The sequence below is a fragment of the Mixophyes fleayi genome, chromosome 5, assembly GCF_038048845.1.
Source record: "Mixophyes fleayi isolate aMixFle1 chromosome 5, aMixFle1.hap1, whole genome shotgun sequence".
Classification (NCBI taxonomy): Eukaryota; Metazoa; Chordata; class Amphibia; order Anura; family Limnodynastidae; genus Mixophyes; species Mixophyes fleayi.
In genome coordinates this window covers 271,717,690-271,736,703 of record NC_134406.1, presented here as the reverse complement: position 1 = coordinate 271,736,703, position 19,014 = coordinate 271,717,690, and the positions used below count along the sequence as shown (strand labels likewise).

General features: G+C 40.6%; 1 protein-coding gene across 1 annotated transcript in view; it reads right to left on the bottom strand.

The window, feature by feature from the left end:
- Positions 1-19,014, bottom strand: part of LOC142159335 (obscurin-like) — a 54,258-nt gene that overhangs the window by 10,211 nt on the left and 25,033 nt on the right. The window contains exons 11-16 of the mRNA XM_075214136.1: positions 18,687-18,764; positions 14,864-17,879; positions 13,959-14,081; positions 11,826-11,933; positions 9,086-9,253; positions 4,255-4,377 (exon numbers count right to left, since the gene is read on the bottom strand). Coding sequence (XP_075070237.1) covers positions 4,255-4,377; positions 9,086-9,253; positions 11,826-11,933; positions 13,959-14,081; positions 14,864-17,879; positions 18,687-18,764 — 3,616 coding nt within the window. The remainder of the gene's footprint in view (positions 1-4,254; positions 4,378-9,085; positions 9,254-11,825; positions 11,934-13,958; positions 14,082-14,863; positions 17,880-18,686; positions 18,765-19,014) is intronic.

Genomic DNA, 19,014 nt, shown 5'->3' with positions numbered 1-19,014 from the left:
GGATTGTGTCCATGATTTCAATCTATACTGCAATACTAATATAGAAGCTCTCAATTAAAGTGCCAGCTCTTATGACCAGCATGGTGTCATCAATCAGTGTGCAGGAAATATACGAGCGTCCACAGTAAAGTAAGGAATGGTCACATTAATAAAGTTGTGTTCTGCAAATGTATCTGAAAAGGGAGCGTACTTTAAAATCTGTATCCAATCGCAGACAGCAGTGTCACTCCCGCACACAAGGGAGACATGCAGAGCAGGACAAGGAGTTTATAGACACCGATCTCGGGTCCATGGTGGATCCGCGTAGGAGCTCAGCGTTATTACAGTCACCACTCTTTACTTTCACGGCCGTTGACATATCTCCGCAGACTGATGGAAGTGACACTATGCTGGTCAGAAAAACGGTTTCTTCAATTGTTATTGCTGTAAATATTGGAGATCATGTACAGTCAAGGACGGTTTGTGCTGTGTCTCTATTCCGTATATTTATATCTATACTTGGATCTGTGGCTACATAGTCCCTTCCGGGATCCTGGTGATTCACACATTTGGTTTTCATTAATCCCAGGATACAAAGAGAGATGACGCAGATACTTTACTAACACAGCACAGTCTGGGTAATAATATATCTACTGAATCTCACCTCCACTAGGAGTGCAGACTAAGGGCGACTGTTGTGAGTGCGAGAAAGAGTGTGTGAGAGAGTGTGAAAGAGTGAGAGTGTGTGACCAAGAGTGTGTGTGTGTGAGAGACAGAGATAGAGAGAGAGGGGGATAGGTTTTTGTAGTTCTACAAAACACACCCTCCTTCCTCGACTACAACACTCACTTATCTTCCTTGACTACAATACTCACCCTGCTCCCTCTTTTACAACACTCACCCTCCGTCCTGTACTACAACACTCATCCTCCCTCTACTACAACACTCACCCTCCTTCCTCTACTACAACACTCACCCTCCTTCCTCTACTACAACTCCCAACCTCCTTCCTGTACTACAATACTCAGCCTCCTTCCTCTACTATAACACTCACCCTCCTCCCTCTACTATAACACTCACCCTCCTCCCTCTACTATAACACTCACCCTCCTCCCTCTACTATAACACTCACCCTCCTCCCTCTACTACAATACTCACCCTCCTCCCTCTTTTACAACAATCACCCTCTGTCCTGTACTACAACACTCACCCTCCTTCCTGTACTACAACACTCACCCTCCTTCCTCTACTACAACACTCACCCTCCGTCCTGTACTACAACACTCACCCTCCTTCCTGTACTACAACACTCATCCTCCCTCTACTACAACACTCACCCTCCTTCCTCTACTATAACTCCCAACCTCCTTCCTGTACTACAATACTCACCCTCCTTCCTGTACTACAATACTCAGCCTCCTTCCTCTACTATAACACTCACCCTCCTCCCTCTACTATAACACTTACCCTCCTCCCTCTACTACAATACTCACCCTCCTTCCTGTACTACAACACTCACCCTCCTCCCTCTACTACAACACTCACCCTCCTTCCTGTACTACAACACTCATCCTCCTTCCTCTACTATAACACTCACATTCCTTCCTCTACTATAACACTCACCCTCCTCCCTCTACTATAACACTCACCCTCCTCCCTCTACTACAATACTCACCCTCCTTCCTGTACTACAACACTCACCCTCCTTCCTCTACTATAACACTCACCCTCCTTCCTGTACTACAACACTCATTCTCCTCCCTCTAATATAACACTCACCCTCCTTCCTGTACTACAACACTCATCCTCCTCCCTCTACGATAACACTCACCCTCCTTCCTGTACTACAATACTCACCCTCCTCCCTCTACTACAACACTCACCCTCCTTCCTGTACTACAACACTCAGCCTCCTCCCTCTAATATAACACTCACCCTCCTTCCTGTACTACAACACTCATCCTCCTCCCTCTACTATAACACTCACCCTCCTCCCTCTACTACAACACTCACCCTCCTCCCTCTACTACAACACTCACCCTCCTTCCTCTACTACAACACTCACCCTCCTTCCTCTACTATAACACTCACCCTCCTTCCTCTACTATAACTCCCAACCTCCTTCCTGTACTACAATACTCACCCTCCTTCCTGTACTACAATACTCAGCCTCCTTCCTCTACTATAACACTCACCCTCCTCCCTCTACTATAACACTTACCCTCCTCCCTCTACTACAATACTCACCCTCCTCCCTCTACTACAACACTCACCCTCCTTCCTGTACTACAACACTCATCCTCCTTCCTCTACTATAACACTCACATTCCTTCCTCTACTATAACACTCACCCTCCTCCCTCTACTATAACACTCACCCTCCTCCCTCTACTACAATACTCACCCTCCTTCCTGTACTACAACACTCACCCTCCTTCCTCTACTATAACACTCACCCTCCTTCCTGTACTACAACACTCATTCTCCTCCCTCTAATATAACACTCACCCTCCTTCCTGTACTACAACACTCATCCTCCTCCCTCTACGATAACACTCACCCTCCTTCCTGTACTACAATACTCACCCTCCTCCCTCTACTACAACACTCACCCTCCTTCCTGTACTACAACACTCAGCCTCCTCCCTCTAATATAACACTCACCCTCCTTCCTGTACTACAACACTCATCCTCCTCCCTCTACTATAACACTCACCCTCCTCCCTCTACTACAACACTCACCCTCCTCCCTCTACTACAACACTCACCCTCCTTCCTCTACTATAACTCCCAACCTCCTTCCTGTACTACAATACTCACCCTCCTTCCTGTACTACAATACTCAGCCTCCTTCCTCTACTATAACACTCACCCTCCTCCCTCTACTATAACACTTACCCTCCTCCCTCTACTACAATACTCACCCTCCTTCCTGTACTACAACACTCACCCTCCTCCCTCTACTACAACACTCACCCTCCTTCCTGTACTACAACACTCATCCTCCTTCCTCTACTATAACACTCACATTCCTTCCTCTACTATAACACTCACCCTCCTCCCTCTACTATAACACTCACCCTCCTCCCTCTACTACAATACTCACCCTCCTTCCTGTACTACAACACTCACCCTCCTTCCTCTACTATAACACTCACCCTCCTTCCTGTACTACAACACTCAGTCTCCTCCCTCTAATATAACACTCACCCTCCTTCCTGTACTACAACACTCATCCTCCTCCCTCTACGATAACACTCACCCTCCTTCCTGTACTACAATACTCACCCTCCTCCCTCTACTACAACACTCACCCTCCTTCCTGTACTACAACACTCAGCCTCCTCCCTCTAATATAACACTCACCCTCCTTCCTGTACTACAACACTCATCCTCCTCCCTCTACTATAACACTCACCCTCCTCCCTCTACTACAACACTCACCCTCCTCCCTCTACTACAACACTCACCCTCCTTCCTCTACTACAACACTCACCCTCCTTCCTCTACTATAACACTCACCCTCCTTCCTCTACTATAACTCCCAACCTCCTTCCTGTACTACAATACTCACCCTCCTTCCTGTACTACAATACTCAGCCTCCTTCCTCTACTATAACACTCACCCTCCTCCCTCTACTATAACACTTACCCTCCTCCCTCTACTACAATACTCACCCTCCTCCCTCTACTACAACACTCACCCTCCTTCCTGTACTACAACACTCATCCTCCTTCCTCTACTATAACACTCACATTCCTTCCTCTACTATAACACTCACCCTCCTCCCTCTACTATAACACTCACCCTCCTCCCTCTACTACAATACTCACCCTCCTTCCTGTACTACAACACTCACCCTCCTTCCTCTACTATAACACTCACCCTCCTTCCTGTACTACAACACTCATTCTCCTCCCTCTAATATAACACTCACCCTCCTTCCTGTACTACAACACTCATCCTCCTCCCTCTACGATAACACTCACCCTCCTTCCTGTACTACAATACTCACCCTCCTCCCTCTACTACAACACTCACCCTCCTTCCTGTACTACAACACTCAGCCTCCTCCCTCTAATATAACACTCACCCTCCTTCCTGTACTACAACACTCATCCTCCTCCCTCTACTATAACACTCACCCTCCTCCCTCTACTACAACACTCACCCTCCTCCCTCTACTACAACACTCACCCTCCTTCCTCTACTACAACACTCACCCTCCTTCCTCTACTATAACACTCACCCTCCTTCCTCTACTACAATACTCACCCTCCTTCCTGTACTGTAGGAAGTACGTTACGGGAGTGCTGGATTCTACGGGTTTCCATACGAGAAGAGCTCCGTCCTTGTACACCTGAGCTACGTCCGGGCTGGAGGGGCAGCATGGGATCTCTGATGAGTGAAACGTGTTATATTATTATATGTATTTCAGAGACCTCCCTCTATACAGAGGTAACACTTAGGATACAAACGGAAACAACGGTTACTGTACTCAAATATCTGACGTCATCATTACCTAGCAATTATAACTCCCAGAATGGACTTTATATTGCAAGTTGTTACATTATAAACACTTGCAGGCAGGGTGAGCTTTATATTTCTTTCCAATAATGTTCTTATTTCGTAAACATTGTTTGTTTACCTGTCCCGGCTATACTGCCTGGCGTGATAATAGTTATCTTACCGCTGCGCCGGTCCAGACGTCATAACTGTGCCTAAGTCCGGTAGTCGGCTGTTTCACGTGCAATGGAAGTGAACGCCCAGATTTCACATACATATATACATGTTTTTTAACATAAAATTAGTAGACACTATCTTACTTATTTTAATAAATATTTTTAAACTGTGGGGGGGTTCAATTAACCATGAAGTGGTGCAGAAGTCTTCCACAATGTGCCCCGTGCTCACGTCTGGTTACTACGGTACTAAAACCTTCGCTTATTTTTGCTCGCTCCTCACAGGGGGCGGACGTCACAGCGGATCCTCATCACGTGACGCTCTGCGGCGCTTCACATGGAATTCAATCTCCCCCTAAGAAATATGTTTTTTGTTTTATTTTATTTTTTTAAACGTTTTAGTTCTGGTAACGCCATCCTGGGACAGTGTCAACATAACAACTGTAGCGGAGTTATAGGTACCAAGTATACTTGATAAACAGGCTCCGATGGCGGTAACCCCAATCACGTATAGGGTGATGTGATAATGAGACCCATTATTGCTGCCAATACAGCTCTTCCCTCTTTCATAGATCACTTGTGTCATGGTATTCCTCATTTTACCTTCTACATCATTCAGAATATGTCGTCATATTTCATTGTTTTCACTTCTCAACTCTTCATTGTCAGTTGATCACCACGCTGTCATCATCATCACCATTTATCTTTACGCCGTCCATCCGTTTCACCGATGGAAACTTACATTGCCCTCCCATGGTCTCTGTAACCCTTACTTAGATCACGCTCCACACTGTGTATATTGAAGATAATCATATACAAATCTATGTATCGTGGAGCAGTTATTCTACAACGTTCCAGCATAATTGTACATTCACATAATAAACAATAGAATGTAGATACACTTTTAGTGTATCCGTAAAAAAGTAAAGTAAGTAAATGTACACAGATGAGATGTAAATTAGCACGGGTGTGTAAAAAGCACATTGAGGGGACAAATAGTGTAAGTTAAAATCACTTCACATCGACATATGCAGAACTAAGAGACTTAAAAGGCTTTCCTAGCATTAACTTTATACATAAGAAAGAAGAGCCCAAACCTCCCAACTGGACCGGGTTAGTCAGGGCTGTCTTGATTTTAGGGAACAGTTAAGATTTGTTTCCTGACTCGAGAGGCGCGTTCAGCAGCGGCTTTGGTATTTTTAGAGGATGGCGGTTTAGGGTGCTAGGCACGCTTCAAGGGGATGTGGTACGCCCCAATGCAGTGCGGCCGTGTCCCGCAAATGTCCTGACAAAAAATGTTAAAGTGGTGGGAGATGTGAGACCCCAAAACCGAGCTTCACAGTTAATCATTTACCAGAGGCTGTTTAAGACCCAATGGGGCCCTATGTAGATACAGGTTTGGGGTCCCTTCCCCCTTAAATTCATCAAAAAACACACAGAGAAAGAGAGGCTCGAGTAATCTGGGCCCAGCAGGAGACCCCTTCTTCTGGGACTTTCCCTCATTAAATCCCAGAAGTAGAGACCAACCAAGGTCCTGTCCTTCAGAACTTAGCGAGAAAAAGAAGAATTTAAAGAAACGTATTCAGAGAGCTATATCTCTCTAGACTTTATAAAGTAGTCATTCAAACAAACGGATTGAAAACTGATCAATAAACACTTCCCCCTATCTGCACTGAAAGGGGAGAAGTTGTCGGTTAACACAAATTTTATTTTATTTATTTTTATATATTGTTTCTTTTATACCTATGTTTCTAATGTTTATTAAATTGTTTACATTTTAACACATACTGACGAGTATTATTATATGGTGGCACCTTGGAGTCCGAATTGGAAGCGTTTCTTTAAATTCTTTCTTTTCTCGTTGTCTTTTGAGCAATAAGGTTGTAGCACAACGACCTTTTAAGGAGCAGCGATCAAATAAGAAATTATTGGACATTTTGTGGACTTGTTTTTATTTATATGTTTACAATTATTCAATACTGGAGGTATTATAGTGATTGGTCAGCGCCCACAGTGATTTTCCCTGTTGGGGGATATATCCATATATATATTTTTTCCTTCAGAAGTTTCCTCCACTGAGGTTCAGCTCTTTAGGCTGTTTGACCGAATCTTTCATTTTAGGCAAAATATTCACAACCCACCGTCTTCCTGTCTTCTCTTACTGAGGCTCCCAACAATAAAAATATTTCATTTACATGTCGGACACATTCAGCATTTAACGGAAGTCGAACATACGATGGTTTGTACAATGGCACTCAGTAACTTGTCATATTTATCTACCCAAAAAATGACTATACACTTTAAATGCTTTTTAACCCCCAATAGACTAATGAATATTCCAAAATCAATTTATTCTTCTAAAAAGCATTTGAGTTTGAAGTCACTATTAAGTCCTCGTGGGATAAGAGTTTTCATATCAAAAATATATTTATTTCATTTTTAGCTAAAATAACAATATTATTCCTTGTTCTCCAATTTCCTTTGACAAGTTTCGCCCTTGTGTCTATTGGGGGTTAAAAAGCTTTTAAAGTGAATAGTAATTTTTTGGTTAGATAAATGTGATAAATTTTACTTTACTAATTTAGCCACGTTACCCTGAATAAGACTAATCTTGACTGACCTCGGAAGCTAAGCAGGACGGGGTCTGGTCAATACTTGGATGGGAGACCATCTGCAAATATGACATAGAGATGAGTTTGATTTGTTAATATAAGGTTGGATCGATTATAGATTTGTATTTTTCAATTATTTTTTATTCATGTTATCATATTTATTAGAAACATGGTTTATTTTGCATATGTAGTGAATTTAAATTTTTGGACTAAGCATATATGAAGGGAATTATGTATAAAGTGATTTTGTAACAAGGGAAAAGGAAATCGAATGTTTCTTTCCTACGTTAGGAAAAAACACAAGTTGTTTTCATCCTTCTGATAATAAAGCATTTACTGTCTCTGGCCATGGAGATCTAAACCAACAATACTTTATTATATGTTGAAAGGATCTTTTGGCTATCAAGGATAGAGCTTTTTAATGCAAAAAAATATTAAATATCCAGCTTGTTTTAAATGCAGGAAGACGGCAGTTAGCTTAAACAGTTGCTATGACAACCACTAGAAGATTGTGTAAGTAAGATTCTAAGATTGTTTTTATTTTTGTGAATTATGTAATCCTTCAAATGAATATTAGCATTTAAATGTTGATTTATTTATTATTGTTTTGATGTTCATGATAATTAATTGAAGGACTTTGATTGAAACACTATCACTATAAATAGTAGTCCATATTGTACACATCCTAAACCTTGAAAACGATCTATACTTAGAGCGAAACGCGTTGGTTATTGTTGGGTATATATTGAACTGGATTCTGATCACCAATACCCTGGAGCTACTATACAAGAAAGATTGGATCTAGAAAATATTGATTAAAGATTATTTTGCTATATGCAGCTGAAAGGAGAGATTCTGGTAGGAAGATTGACTGTTATCAATACTACCTTGTATGGGCTGTATTTTGTTTTTTAAAGTTTTAAAATATTTTGCAATAAAGTTTTTAAAAGGGTAATCCGCCTAGATTCAGCCTTTGTTCTCTTTTGTCTCCTATTCCATGAATGAATATTTGGGAGTAAGAAGAAAGAAGATACAAGAGAAAAAAGAATATAAAGACCCTTGATTGAAGTTAACCACATTACCCTGAATAAGCCTAATCTTGACTGATATTGTAAGCTAAGCGGGATTGGGTCTGGTCAATACTTGGATGGGAGACCATCAGCATATATGATGTAGAGATAAGGTTGATTTATCAATATAAGAGGATACAAGAGAAGAGAGTATGTAGAAACCCTTTATTGATGTTGTTTGTCGTCTGCCTGTTGATGTAAGTATAACACCTTTGGGGAGGTCATCAGACACCTATCCTTTCAGGATATATGACACAGGAGTGTTTTAAAGATTTTATGGAACTTTTTTGATTCACTTCATTATATATGTTACATGTGTCTGTATGTTTTTCTGACATTTAGTTTGCACCTTGTCTGACAAGTTGCTGAGCGCCATTGTACAAACCATTGTCTGTTCAAATTGATTTAGTGGTTTAGTGGTTTTCCATTCAGTTTGTTCAAGGCTGCTGTGGTTGTTGGGGCGCCCTAGATCTAATTTTGTTTTGCTATTCACTGGAAGTGTTCATTCTGAGCCACACACATTTGAATGATATGAAGGATAGTTAGGAATTGTGGATTTTGAGCCTTGTTTTGGGGTAAGATCTATAATACTTATTATTTAATGATTTCAATATTTATTATAAAAAAAATCCCTCTTAAATCAAGACTGAAATTGGGACAGTTAGGAGGTAGGAGCATCTTACGTCTATCTGTAAGTAACACACAATGTGCCCGTTGCGATGATGTAACATTGACCACTCACCGGCTTTCTTTATAATGCAGCAGGTGGAGGCGCTGCCCAGCACGTTCGTGGCCACGCAGGCGTAGATCCCAAAGTCTCGAGCGTTGACCACCAGGATGGTGAGAAGATGATAGTTCTTCAGCGTAGAAGAGATAAGGACTCTCTCACTACTGTGAATAGTCACCCCGTCTGCAGAGAGAGGGAACAGTCATTTCCGAATACCAGGACCATCTTAATTTCATGCAAGGAACATGTGGCTCTGAGGCGTTGAAGGGCTGTAGTTTTATAGCAGTGTGAGCAACATGTTGCCAAAGCATGAAGACTAGTAGGATTCATATCTGAAAAACGTACTAGGAACCAAACAACGTGGTGAAGTATGGGGGGCAGGATTCACCAAATGATCTCCTAATGTGATGAGTGCTACATGAAAGTGGATGAACTCTAGGAATATATTCTAAGAAACTGACACAGGATCGGTTCTGAATAACAGTCTCATATGGGCCAGACATTAAGGCAGTAAGATGGGTCTACTCTGCCCTCTTTGTGGGCACTTGGTGATGCCCAATGGCATGTGATCACATGATTTTGCAACAGCCAATAATAGTTGAGTCTGCAAATTCGCAAGTGCCTTATTTTTGAAAGCAGAGAGGCCAAGACATAGGGACTGTTTGTCCCAAGAGCATAGAGCTCTAAAGAGCAAGAGAGCTCTAAGGAGCAAGAGAGCTCTAAAGAGCAAGAGAGCTCTAAGGAGCCAGAGAGCTCTAAGGAGCAAGAGAAATAAATGTACACGTAAAAATAAGGCTAATTGGTTAGTATGAACCGCATGGTGGACATGCTCTTTTCTTAGGCGTCACATTCTTTATTTTGCACATGTGCACCCTATATCTTTACACATTTGCTAGTGACAACGTTTGCACGCTCTCTGGCAGATCGAGGGGAGCTTCATGATGATTGCACATTGGGCACATGGGTATACGAGTGCCCCTACATTACCACCAGCATGTAAATATGAGACTATGTTTTGTAGGATAAAATAATTTAAATGAGCGATTGGGCCTCATCCTTTAATGGGACCTTCCAGTTACAAAGAGCGTTTCTAGACATACTCTGAGCAATGTAATAACACAATATTGACCTATATAATATACAGATCTTCTCGATGTCCCCTTGCCCTCATGATTCATTTAGACCACAAATTAAGTTAAACCAAGCAGTATTTTAAGAGGAATGCAAAGGTAAAAATGAATGGGGCGTGGGGGGTCGTAAAGTGTTAGTAGGGGGCTTTAAAGTGACTCTTTGCACATGTGCATTTCTAGATGGATTTGCAAACCTGTAAAACTAACAAGAAATGAATTTTACTTCTTAGGGCCAGAGTGTGTGTATTCTATGATACTGGTTTTACGGTCACAGAGTGTGTATTTTGTGTGAGCAGTCTGAGCTATTCTACAGGAGTGGGTGACCCTTCTAATTTATAATCCACTTCACAGGCACCCACAGAAAAGGAGCAAAAAGAAAACCCCTCCAGGTGCACTTTTACTACACATTTAGGGGGAACACCTTCACCTCTAACGGGTGATATAGAACACCTTCACCTCTAACGGGTGATATAGAACACCTTCTCCTCCAACGGGTGATATAGAACACCTTCTCCTCCAACGGGTAATATAGAACACCTTCCCCTCCAACAGGTGATATAGAACACCTTCCCCTTCAACGGGTGATATAGAACACCTTCACCTTTAATGGGTGATATAGAACACCTTCCCCTTCAACGGGTGATATAGAACACCTTCACCTCTAACGGGTGATATAGAACACCTTCCCCTTCAACGGGTGATATAGAACACCTTTTAAAGGGGAAGGGATTTTCCAAATCCACTTGTGTAACGGTGGGACACCAATATAAATGTCCTGCTATAAATGCCACAAGATATAAGTGTAATTTGTATCTTTTCTTAATCATTAAAAGTTTTACTTATTCAAGTGTAGTGGAAATGGATGTGAACCCTTTATCCATTTTAATAAAGTTGTTCTGCAAATGAAATCTTGTTTACAATGGGTGCCCAAAACTAAGTGCTTTCCACGCCTAGTCCACACACTTAGTAAAGGAAAACTTTGACTCATCATCAAACATACAAGAACAATAAAGAGTAGAGGGACGTCTGTGAGTGTAGCTTGAATTAGTTGTTTGTTATATAGACCACAAATGAGCCAATCAGATTGGTGACCAAACTGGACAAGATCTGGGCAATCAATACACATTACGAGTAATCACATATCTTCTGAAATCACTGGGACTTTTCAATTACTGAACATCAGGTCAATAGTGGCCATTTACCCACTGCAATTACAATCAAGCCCGGCAATGATCAAACTGAATTTGATTGGATTATAATTGGGCTGTGGACTAATTTCGGGGTAACACCATACAATATGAGGCAAATTTCCTGATATCACTAATGGTATAGCAGCATGTGTGACCAGATTTATTTTAGCCTCCCTGGATGCATGTAGTTTATGTCTTCAATTGTAGCAAGCTCTATAAAATCCTTAACCTACACTGATGAGTACCAAAGTGGGTTACAGTCTGTCTGTAGGTAGCATCGTGTTTCCGCAATTTTCTATGTCATGCTTAGAAATCCAGTAGGGATAAGCATGAAATTAAAGTGCATCTCATGTAGATGGCTTGTAGGAAGTGACTGCTTCTGTCAACGGGAAACATTTTACTAGACACGGCGTTCACCGATTGGGACGGCTTTACCTTTATACCATTCCACGTCCGTCACAGGCTGGGCGGTCCTGCAGGATAATGTCACTAAATGACCGACGACTACAGTCTGATCTGTCAGCTCCTCAACAAAAGCTGGTGCTGCCAATACAGAAAATTCTGTTTATTTACGGAGGTAACAGATAAAGTCCCACAATGTAGTAGGAACAACATGGTATGGGTGAATGTCTGCACAGCCGTTCCTGAACAAATACACAATACATTATAACTGTAGGATTTGCAGGGAGTTATGAATGAACTTTTGAAACCATAATATTATTATTACGTTATCCCACTAATTCAGGGGATACACCAGTACAGCCATAACTCTTCCATCAATAGTATGTAACACAATTTGACATGTGGTTCTGCAAAACTACAGGCTAATTAATATTATTTTTATTTCTAAATTCCTGTTCAAATATTTTTATCTCAATACATTCTTTTCTGTTACCCAATGAACAATATGAGGGGTGCTCAATACTATAGATTGATTTTTGATAATATATAGTTTTACATTGTATTCTTAGCTTTCACCAAACAACTATTAATTACTAATGTATAAGTCTGTATTTTCTTTTGATAACTTCTGTACATTTTATATTTCATCTAAACAACAACTTAAATTCCAATTTTTTGTATATTGTAATCTTTGGATTAGATTTGTGGAAATGCATACTTATTACATATCTGAAGGAAAATATGATAACAAAAATAAGGTGCTAATATATAAAGTGTTACCTGGGCTCCAGAACGCCCATGAATCCATCTACCGGACCTGAGCAGAAGATCCTTTCTCCATCTACAGCATGCCATGGTCACACTAACAATACGGTTGTCAAGGCCTCTAACCAGTGACCAGGGGAGGGGCTCTGACAACTCAGAACAAGAACCACTGGAGCCGGAGACAGGATCTGCTACTCAAGATCTGTAGACACAGGTAAATGATATTTTGTGTTGTATTTCACTTCACTTAATTTCACCCAAAAACTAAATTTTTCATTTCGGGTGGATATAGCCTTCAATTGGTTTGTAAAACTGCCCATATTTTGTAGGACAAGGTTTTGAATTTAGTGACCATTTCATATTCTGTCCGGATGGAAGTGTGGTCATATCTTCTGGACCAAATTTAAAATGACTTCTGTCTTGGGACCCATTACATGAGAGCACTGGCAACTAAGCAAATTAACATCAACCAATTCCAGGTCATATAGTACGAATTGCTGGGTTTACTGGAGTTGTATAAAGCATTGGATTTATATCAGCTGATTGTTGCCCTCCTAGTCTTTGTATGAAGCACTCTGGCTTGTGTGAGAATTTTGTTTAATATGATCAATCTTGATATATATGAACAGAAGATTGTGGTTCTCCAGAGCCTGATTCAGATAATCTTAGTGGTGACTTGAGTTTATAGTAGTCTGATAGTTCTACAGCTAGTCACAGTAGAGTATAAAGAAAATAAACCAATTTTTTGAGGATCCAATGCTGACTATATACACAATGATAAATAAATAACATTTTTGAAAAGTGTGGAACAGCAACAGGGCCCAACATTGCACCATTATAGGCAAATGTTTTTTTTAGTGACTTATTTTTTGTATGAACACATAAAACTTCTGATCCTGCTATCACTAGGGCTAAAAGCATAATTAGCCTATTTAGAAAGAAATATTTTGGGACACTGAAAAGTGGACAGATTGGAGATTGTTTTAGTTACTAAGTTTATGGATATTTTATAGGTAGAATATGTAATTGTTACATCCCTTATCAGTTCACTCCTTGAGGTTTGTCATGTATTATAAAATTAGTACCTTTCACACATGGTCTATAACAACTGATAGTATATGACTTACAAACTTTAAACAGATATATATATTTGACAGATAGCACAGAGCAGGAGACTTGGTAATTATATTTAGCAATACAGTGTTGGCAATTATGTATTATCAATTATCAATTAAAAGATACAGATCAGGCCAATAATAAAACAACATCTTTCCTAAATGAATCAATGAAACAAGCTTGAGAATCTCCAAATTAACAGGCTTATATATTTTATTAATGTTTACGAATGCCTGCCCATTTTCATGGATATATCTTGCAGATAGTTTATCCTGCCACATTTACCTTTGTCCTTTGCTGTGAGGTTGGGCAGCTTGAAGGAAGGGAGACCCTTTTTCTTGACAGGTCCAGATATCCTGGTGACTGCAGCTTGCTCATGAATATGAACTTTTGCCACTTCAGATGGACCTAGGATTTAAATCAGTCATTATCAGGGAAGCACAGATGTCTGCTATAAACATATAAATATAATTGGTATGATATTGGCTTTATCATCCTTGAGTGAACATAAGAAACGACAACATAGAGGTTGATAAAATCTAGGAACTAGACAAGGGGCTGACAAAGGGCTCTGTTTGTGGCCTACTGAAAATCAGGGGGCAGAACTTCAATATTAACTCTTACAGTGCAGAGCATGGAGTTCCTAGAGGCTAAAAAGAAGAGGTAGTGGTTAATTCTTAATTTTTTCATCCAAAAGGTGGAATCGTCCTTTAATGTCTTACATATGTCTGCAAAAGGTGGTCAGGAATGAGACTACATATTACTTGAATGTTCCTTATTACATTTATATTCTACAATATACACTAAAATGTATAATACAAAGTGCATACAGGTGGAGTAGGCTGTAGATCACATTCTGCTGCCACCCCACAATGCAAGTGTTATAGCACATTTATTTCCAAGGAAAGGGTGTTAATGAGTTCTCAAACCGATGCTAAATCATGGGCCTCATGAGCTAATTGCTCCCATAAAGTCCACTCCATCTGTACTTTAGATACAATTATTATAACTCACTAAAGACTTTGGAAAATCCAAAAATGCTTTTACCCAATTATGCAAGTTCTAGATCTACTGTTAGAAGATTCATTCTGACATAATCGCCTCATTTGTGGAGAATGTAATTCCCATATTTGTAAATACAAAATTAATTCCTAACGTAACTTTCATTAATCAGTGCACTCATCACTCACCTTCTTTCCCGTTTCCCTGTTTTCCTTTGATCATCCGAGAAATGTTGGCAACTGAAGCTTTGACTTTCTGTTTCAGACTTTGCTCTGTGGATTTCCCAACGGTTTCAGACTTTCCATGAGGACGGAAGAGCTTGATACGTTTTCTTGAGGATTTTCTCTCATTACTCGCAATTTTGCAAGGGTCAGACTGCGATGGTTGAATTTGAACGCCGCTCTTTGCATCCATTAAAGCGCCCTCCATTGAAGTTTCCATTGCTGTTTCACCAAAGTCTGTCGCATGTTGTGATGCCACGGATGACAAATTAAACTGTTCATTAGATGATGAAGACTTCTTATCAATATTAAGGGGCTGTCGGGGAAATGTAAATATATCATAAAAATTTTGAAGGTGGGAAGGTGTAGTTTCAAAATCAAAAGGGCCAAGTGTTAAAAGTTCGGAACTGGTCGAAGATCTATTCTGATGAATTTCTCCAATCTCCAGCAGTGACACTTCCGAATGCCTGCCCCCCTCTTCAAAGTCAGAGAAATTGTCAGATCTTTGTCCTGTTCCGGAACTGTCAGAATGAGAAATAAATGTTTTACTAGAGCTGCGACTTTCAATGGTGAATTCTTCAAACTGTTCATGATATGGAGGTGAGACCTGAGCCCGAGATAGGGATTCATAGAAGCTACACTGTGAGATTGATGTGACTTGTGGTTCTTTTGCACTTTGATCCAATGGGCTAGGGTCTGTTTCCATTGCAAGACAATCTCCTGTCAAATTTCCTGCGTCTTGCAGTCCTGTTGGATTCTTGGTTTGATCAATTACCGGTGGAAAAGGAATATCCCCTTGGCCCATTTGCCTTTGTTCACTCACCAACACATCCATCTCTTCTGACAAAGAAGACATCTCACCTACTAAGTCCTCTAAAGTAGCACTCTGTTCATCACTGTACACCGAGAATTGCAAATCCTGGCTAACACTTTGTCTGCCCTGAAAAGAAAAGTCACCATGAACTGTTGGAAGTGATACTTTTATGTCATGTTCTAATATTTGGGATGGAAAAACTTCTTTATGATGATCTTTACCGAGTTCAAGTTTGTGATGAATGGAAGGTTTTACTTTCTCTGCATCTTCAACCAGTGTGACTGTACATTTCTCTATTGGATAACAATTAGAAGATAACTGGGATGTAATGGTATCTGGGAGGTTTCTATCTCCTGATGGCCCTGTGGTTGCAGTTATTTGGATAGGAAAGTCTAAAGTTGGTGCACATGGCTGAATAACTGAAACCGGGCACTTTTCATGTTCTTCAAGAACTGTGATGTCTCTGGTTAAAGATAAAACTTCCCCAGTTCCTTGACGTATCACGGCTATTCTTGTGTTGTCATCACTAAACTGTAAAAACTGAACTGGTGTTTGTGTCGTAGATTCTGAAAAAACCTCTTCAGTTCTCTTCTTGTTTTTATCGGAGTCTTCATGGTATTTAACTTCATCTGAAGCCTTTTCCGTGGAGGTATCAGAGGTAAGAAAGTCATTTTTATCACAAATGGTATGGACTGTAAACTTCACTCCACCGCTAATGTCTAAAGATTGTCCTTTTTCTTCACTGACCAATTCAGTCGGGTGAGTCGTACATCTCACTTTGTCTGCGTCATATATTACTGCTGAAGGTTGCGTTGCTAAAGAATCTGACTCTGCCGTTTGTTTTGGTTTCACAAATGCAATTATAGTGCCTTCATCTCCCTCCAGCATTGCAGAAGATGATCTCTCTTTAGTTCCAAAGGTGTCTAGTGAAGCTTGTTGATGTAAAACAGCAATAATGGTGTTGTCTCTCCCTATAGGTGGAGCCGAAAGAGGCCTTTGCGTTGAGGACACTTTTACAGGTGCTGAATATTGATGGACCTCAGGTGGTGCACTTGTAGCTCGTGCGGAATCATCTGGAATCAATAACCCTTCAGCATGATGCTTAGTGTCTGTGTCAAATGTATTAATGACCCCTTTTGCACCTTTTGAATGATCTTGATCTACTTCTTCTACAAAAGTCCCTTTATAAACACTCAAGGGTCTTGATTTGTAGTCATCAAGGGAACGGCTTCTGCTAGAAGCTTTAAAAGAGGACCTCAAAGGCCCCTTTGCTGCATCAAATGAAGCCGATTTTTTCAGAGAGCTTAGTTGACCATCTCGGTCTGCCATTGACTTATCCTGTGCCATCATCCTTTGTTCCATTGCAAATTGCTCCAAAAGTGGCTCTCGCAAACCACTCAAAATCTTCTGTGAGTATCCTGCTTTCATCAAACTCCGGCGCGCACGTTCCCGGTGCTTGATGAACTCTTTCTCTTTAAAAGGCCCATCCTTGGAGGCCATAGCAGGTCCTTCACAAGCCTGGTTATAGAACATACTATTAATTATACTCTGTCTTGGCACACAGACTAATGGTGGTTTGTCAATTCCTCTTTGAAGCAGCAAAGCACTATCTGCAGAAGTACCTCTAACAAAGGATCCAGTCTTTGGTTTCTTAGAAGCTAGAACTCCGACTTCAATGGTAGCCGCTCTGTTCAAAGGTTGCTTTCTTGGTGACGTCTCTACAGAATGAATTAACATTTTTTCTGCTTCTTCTAGCTCCCCTTGACTTTCACCCAAGCCAGTAACTCTATTATGTTCTCGTTTGTGTCTATTCATCGGAGATGTGTCATGGATCCCAGGAAGCGTGATGTCTTTGCTTTCCATCTTCTCTTCTACTAAGATTTCTTTGGCATCTGTTTCTGGTTCCGGCTCTACCGTGTATGGTTGTTCCATTCTATCCTTTTCAGACATTTTGAAAATTGACAAGTGCAATTCCAGCGAGGGATTACAATCTCTGGAGGTGGGACTAACATCGCTCTCGTTATCGGAAGACGAGCCACTGCTAGACGAGGAACTGCTGCATTCCACTAAGTGTCTGGGGACACCCAATGACGTGCTCTCCAGCTTGCTGTTCAGAAGCTCAGGAATTGACCTCATCACCAGGATAGATTTATAGCACATGAGAGAGCGCTGCAAATGGATAAAGAAGATAATGTATATGGCTCATAAGGGAAATAAAATGCTCAACATTAGTTCCACAGGGATAAATCAATTTTCAGATTTTTTATTTTATTTTAAATATACCAACAAAAACTGACATGAAAAAACAGTCAGTATTTAACTTATGTGCAAAACAGAATAATAATTTGCATCACTTGAATTGTAACATGGTTTGTCCAGGAGACTGAAATAAGAAGTTTCTCAAGTTAAGATCCTTAATGAATCAGGTCCCATATTCACTAAGGTGAGTTTCTGGTGATCAGACATTTCTGCATTCTGCCATTCACCAGCTGAACACTAGACTTGAGCTACAATTCTGAAAGGCTTCAATCTTGTCCTCTGTGAACGAGCGTTAGACTTTAGGCTTTAAGAAGCATTACAAGCTCAACATTTTATATTGTTTAATTGGGATTAGTACATAGTTAGACATAGTCTTACGTTATCATTCTAACATTTAGGGGGTTGAGTCTTCTACATCTTTCCCTCTAATATAAGTTCTCTGGACTATAGTCATGCCTATACCCAACCCTTTGCCCCTAGGCCAAGCCCCCAAGCTATTTTACTGTGAGGGGAATATCGTTCATGACTAAGATTGACAGGAGATCTCTGGGAGCAGATGAGAGGCAAAGACAAAAACAATGACAGTCCAGTGAACGCTGCAAGAAACTTTATTAGAAGCTTCCTGACATCGAATAATAAGCATATTATATATTCATCTGTAAGTATTTCCATTAGACAGATACAAAGTAACGCCTGTAAAGCGGATGAGGTGCTCACCTGCCACCTGCTGCGCGCCACAAGGAATCTTAGATTCTTCGAGCTGATTGGTTTTGTGTCTTCTGGGCTTGCGCTCTCCTAGAACAAAGAAACGGACCCCAAGATCTTTAACATGACGACTACATATTACTACATATTACACGTATTACTACATATTACTACATATTACTACATATTACACGTATTAATGCTGAAATGAAAAGTATATTGACTCACAATGAACCGGAGTCAGCAACATTTATAAACAATCTACTGCAGAATTCTCACTAAACGAGGTATCGCCCACTTCTATTTTGTTATGGATTGCTACACTTTAATAATATACAAA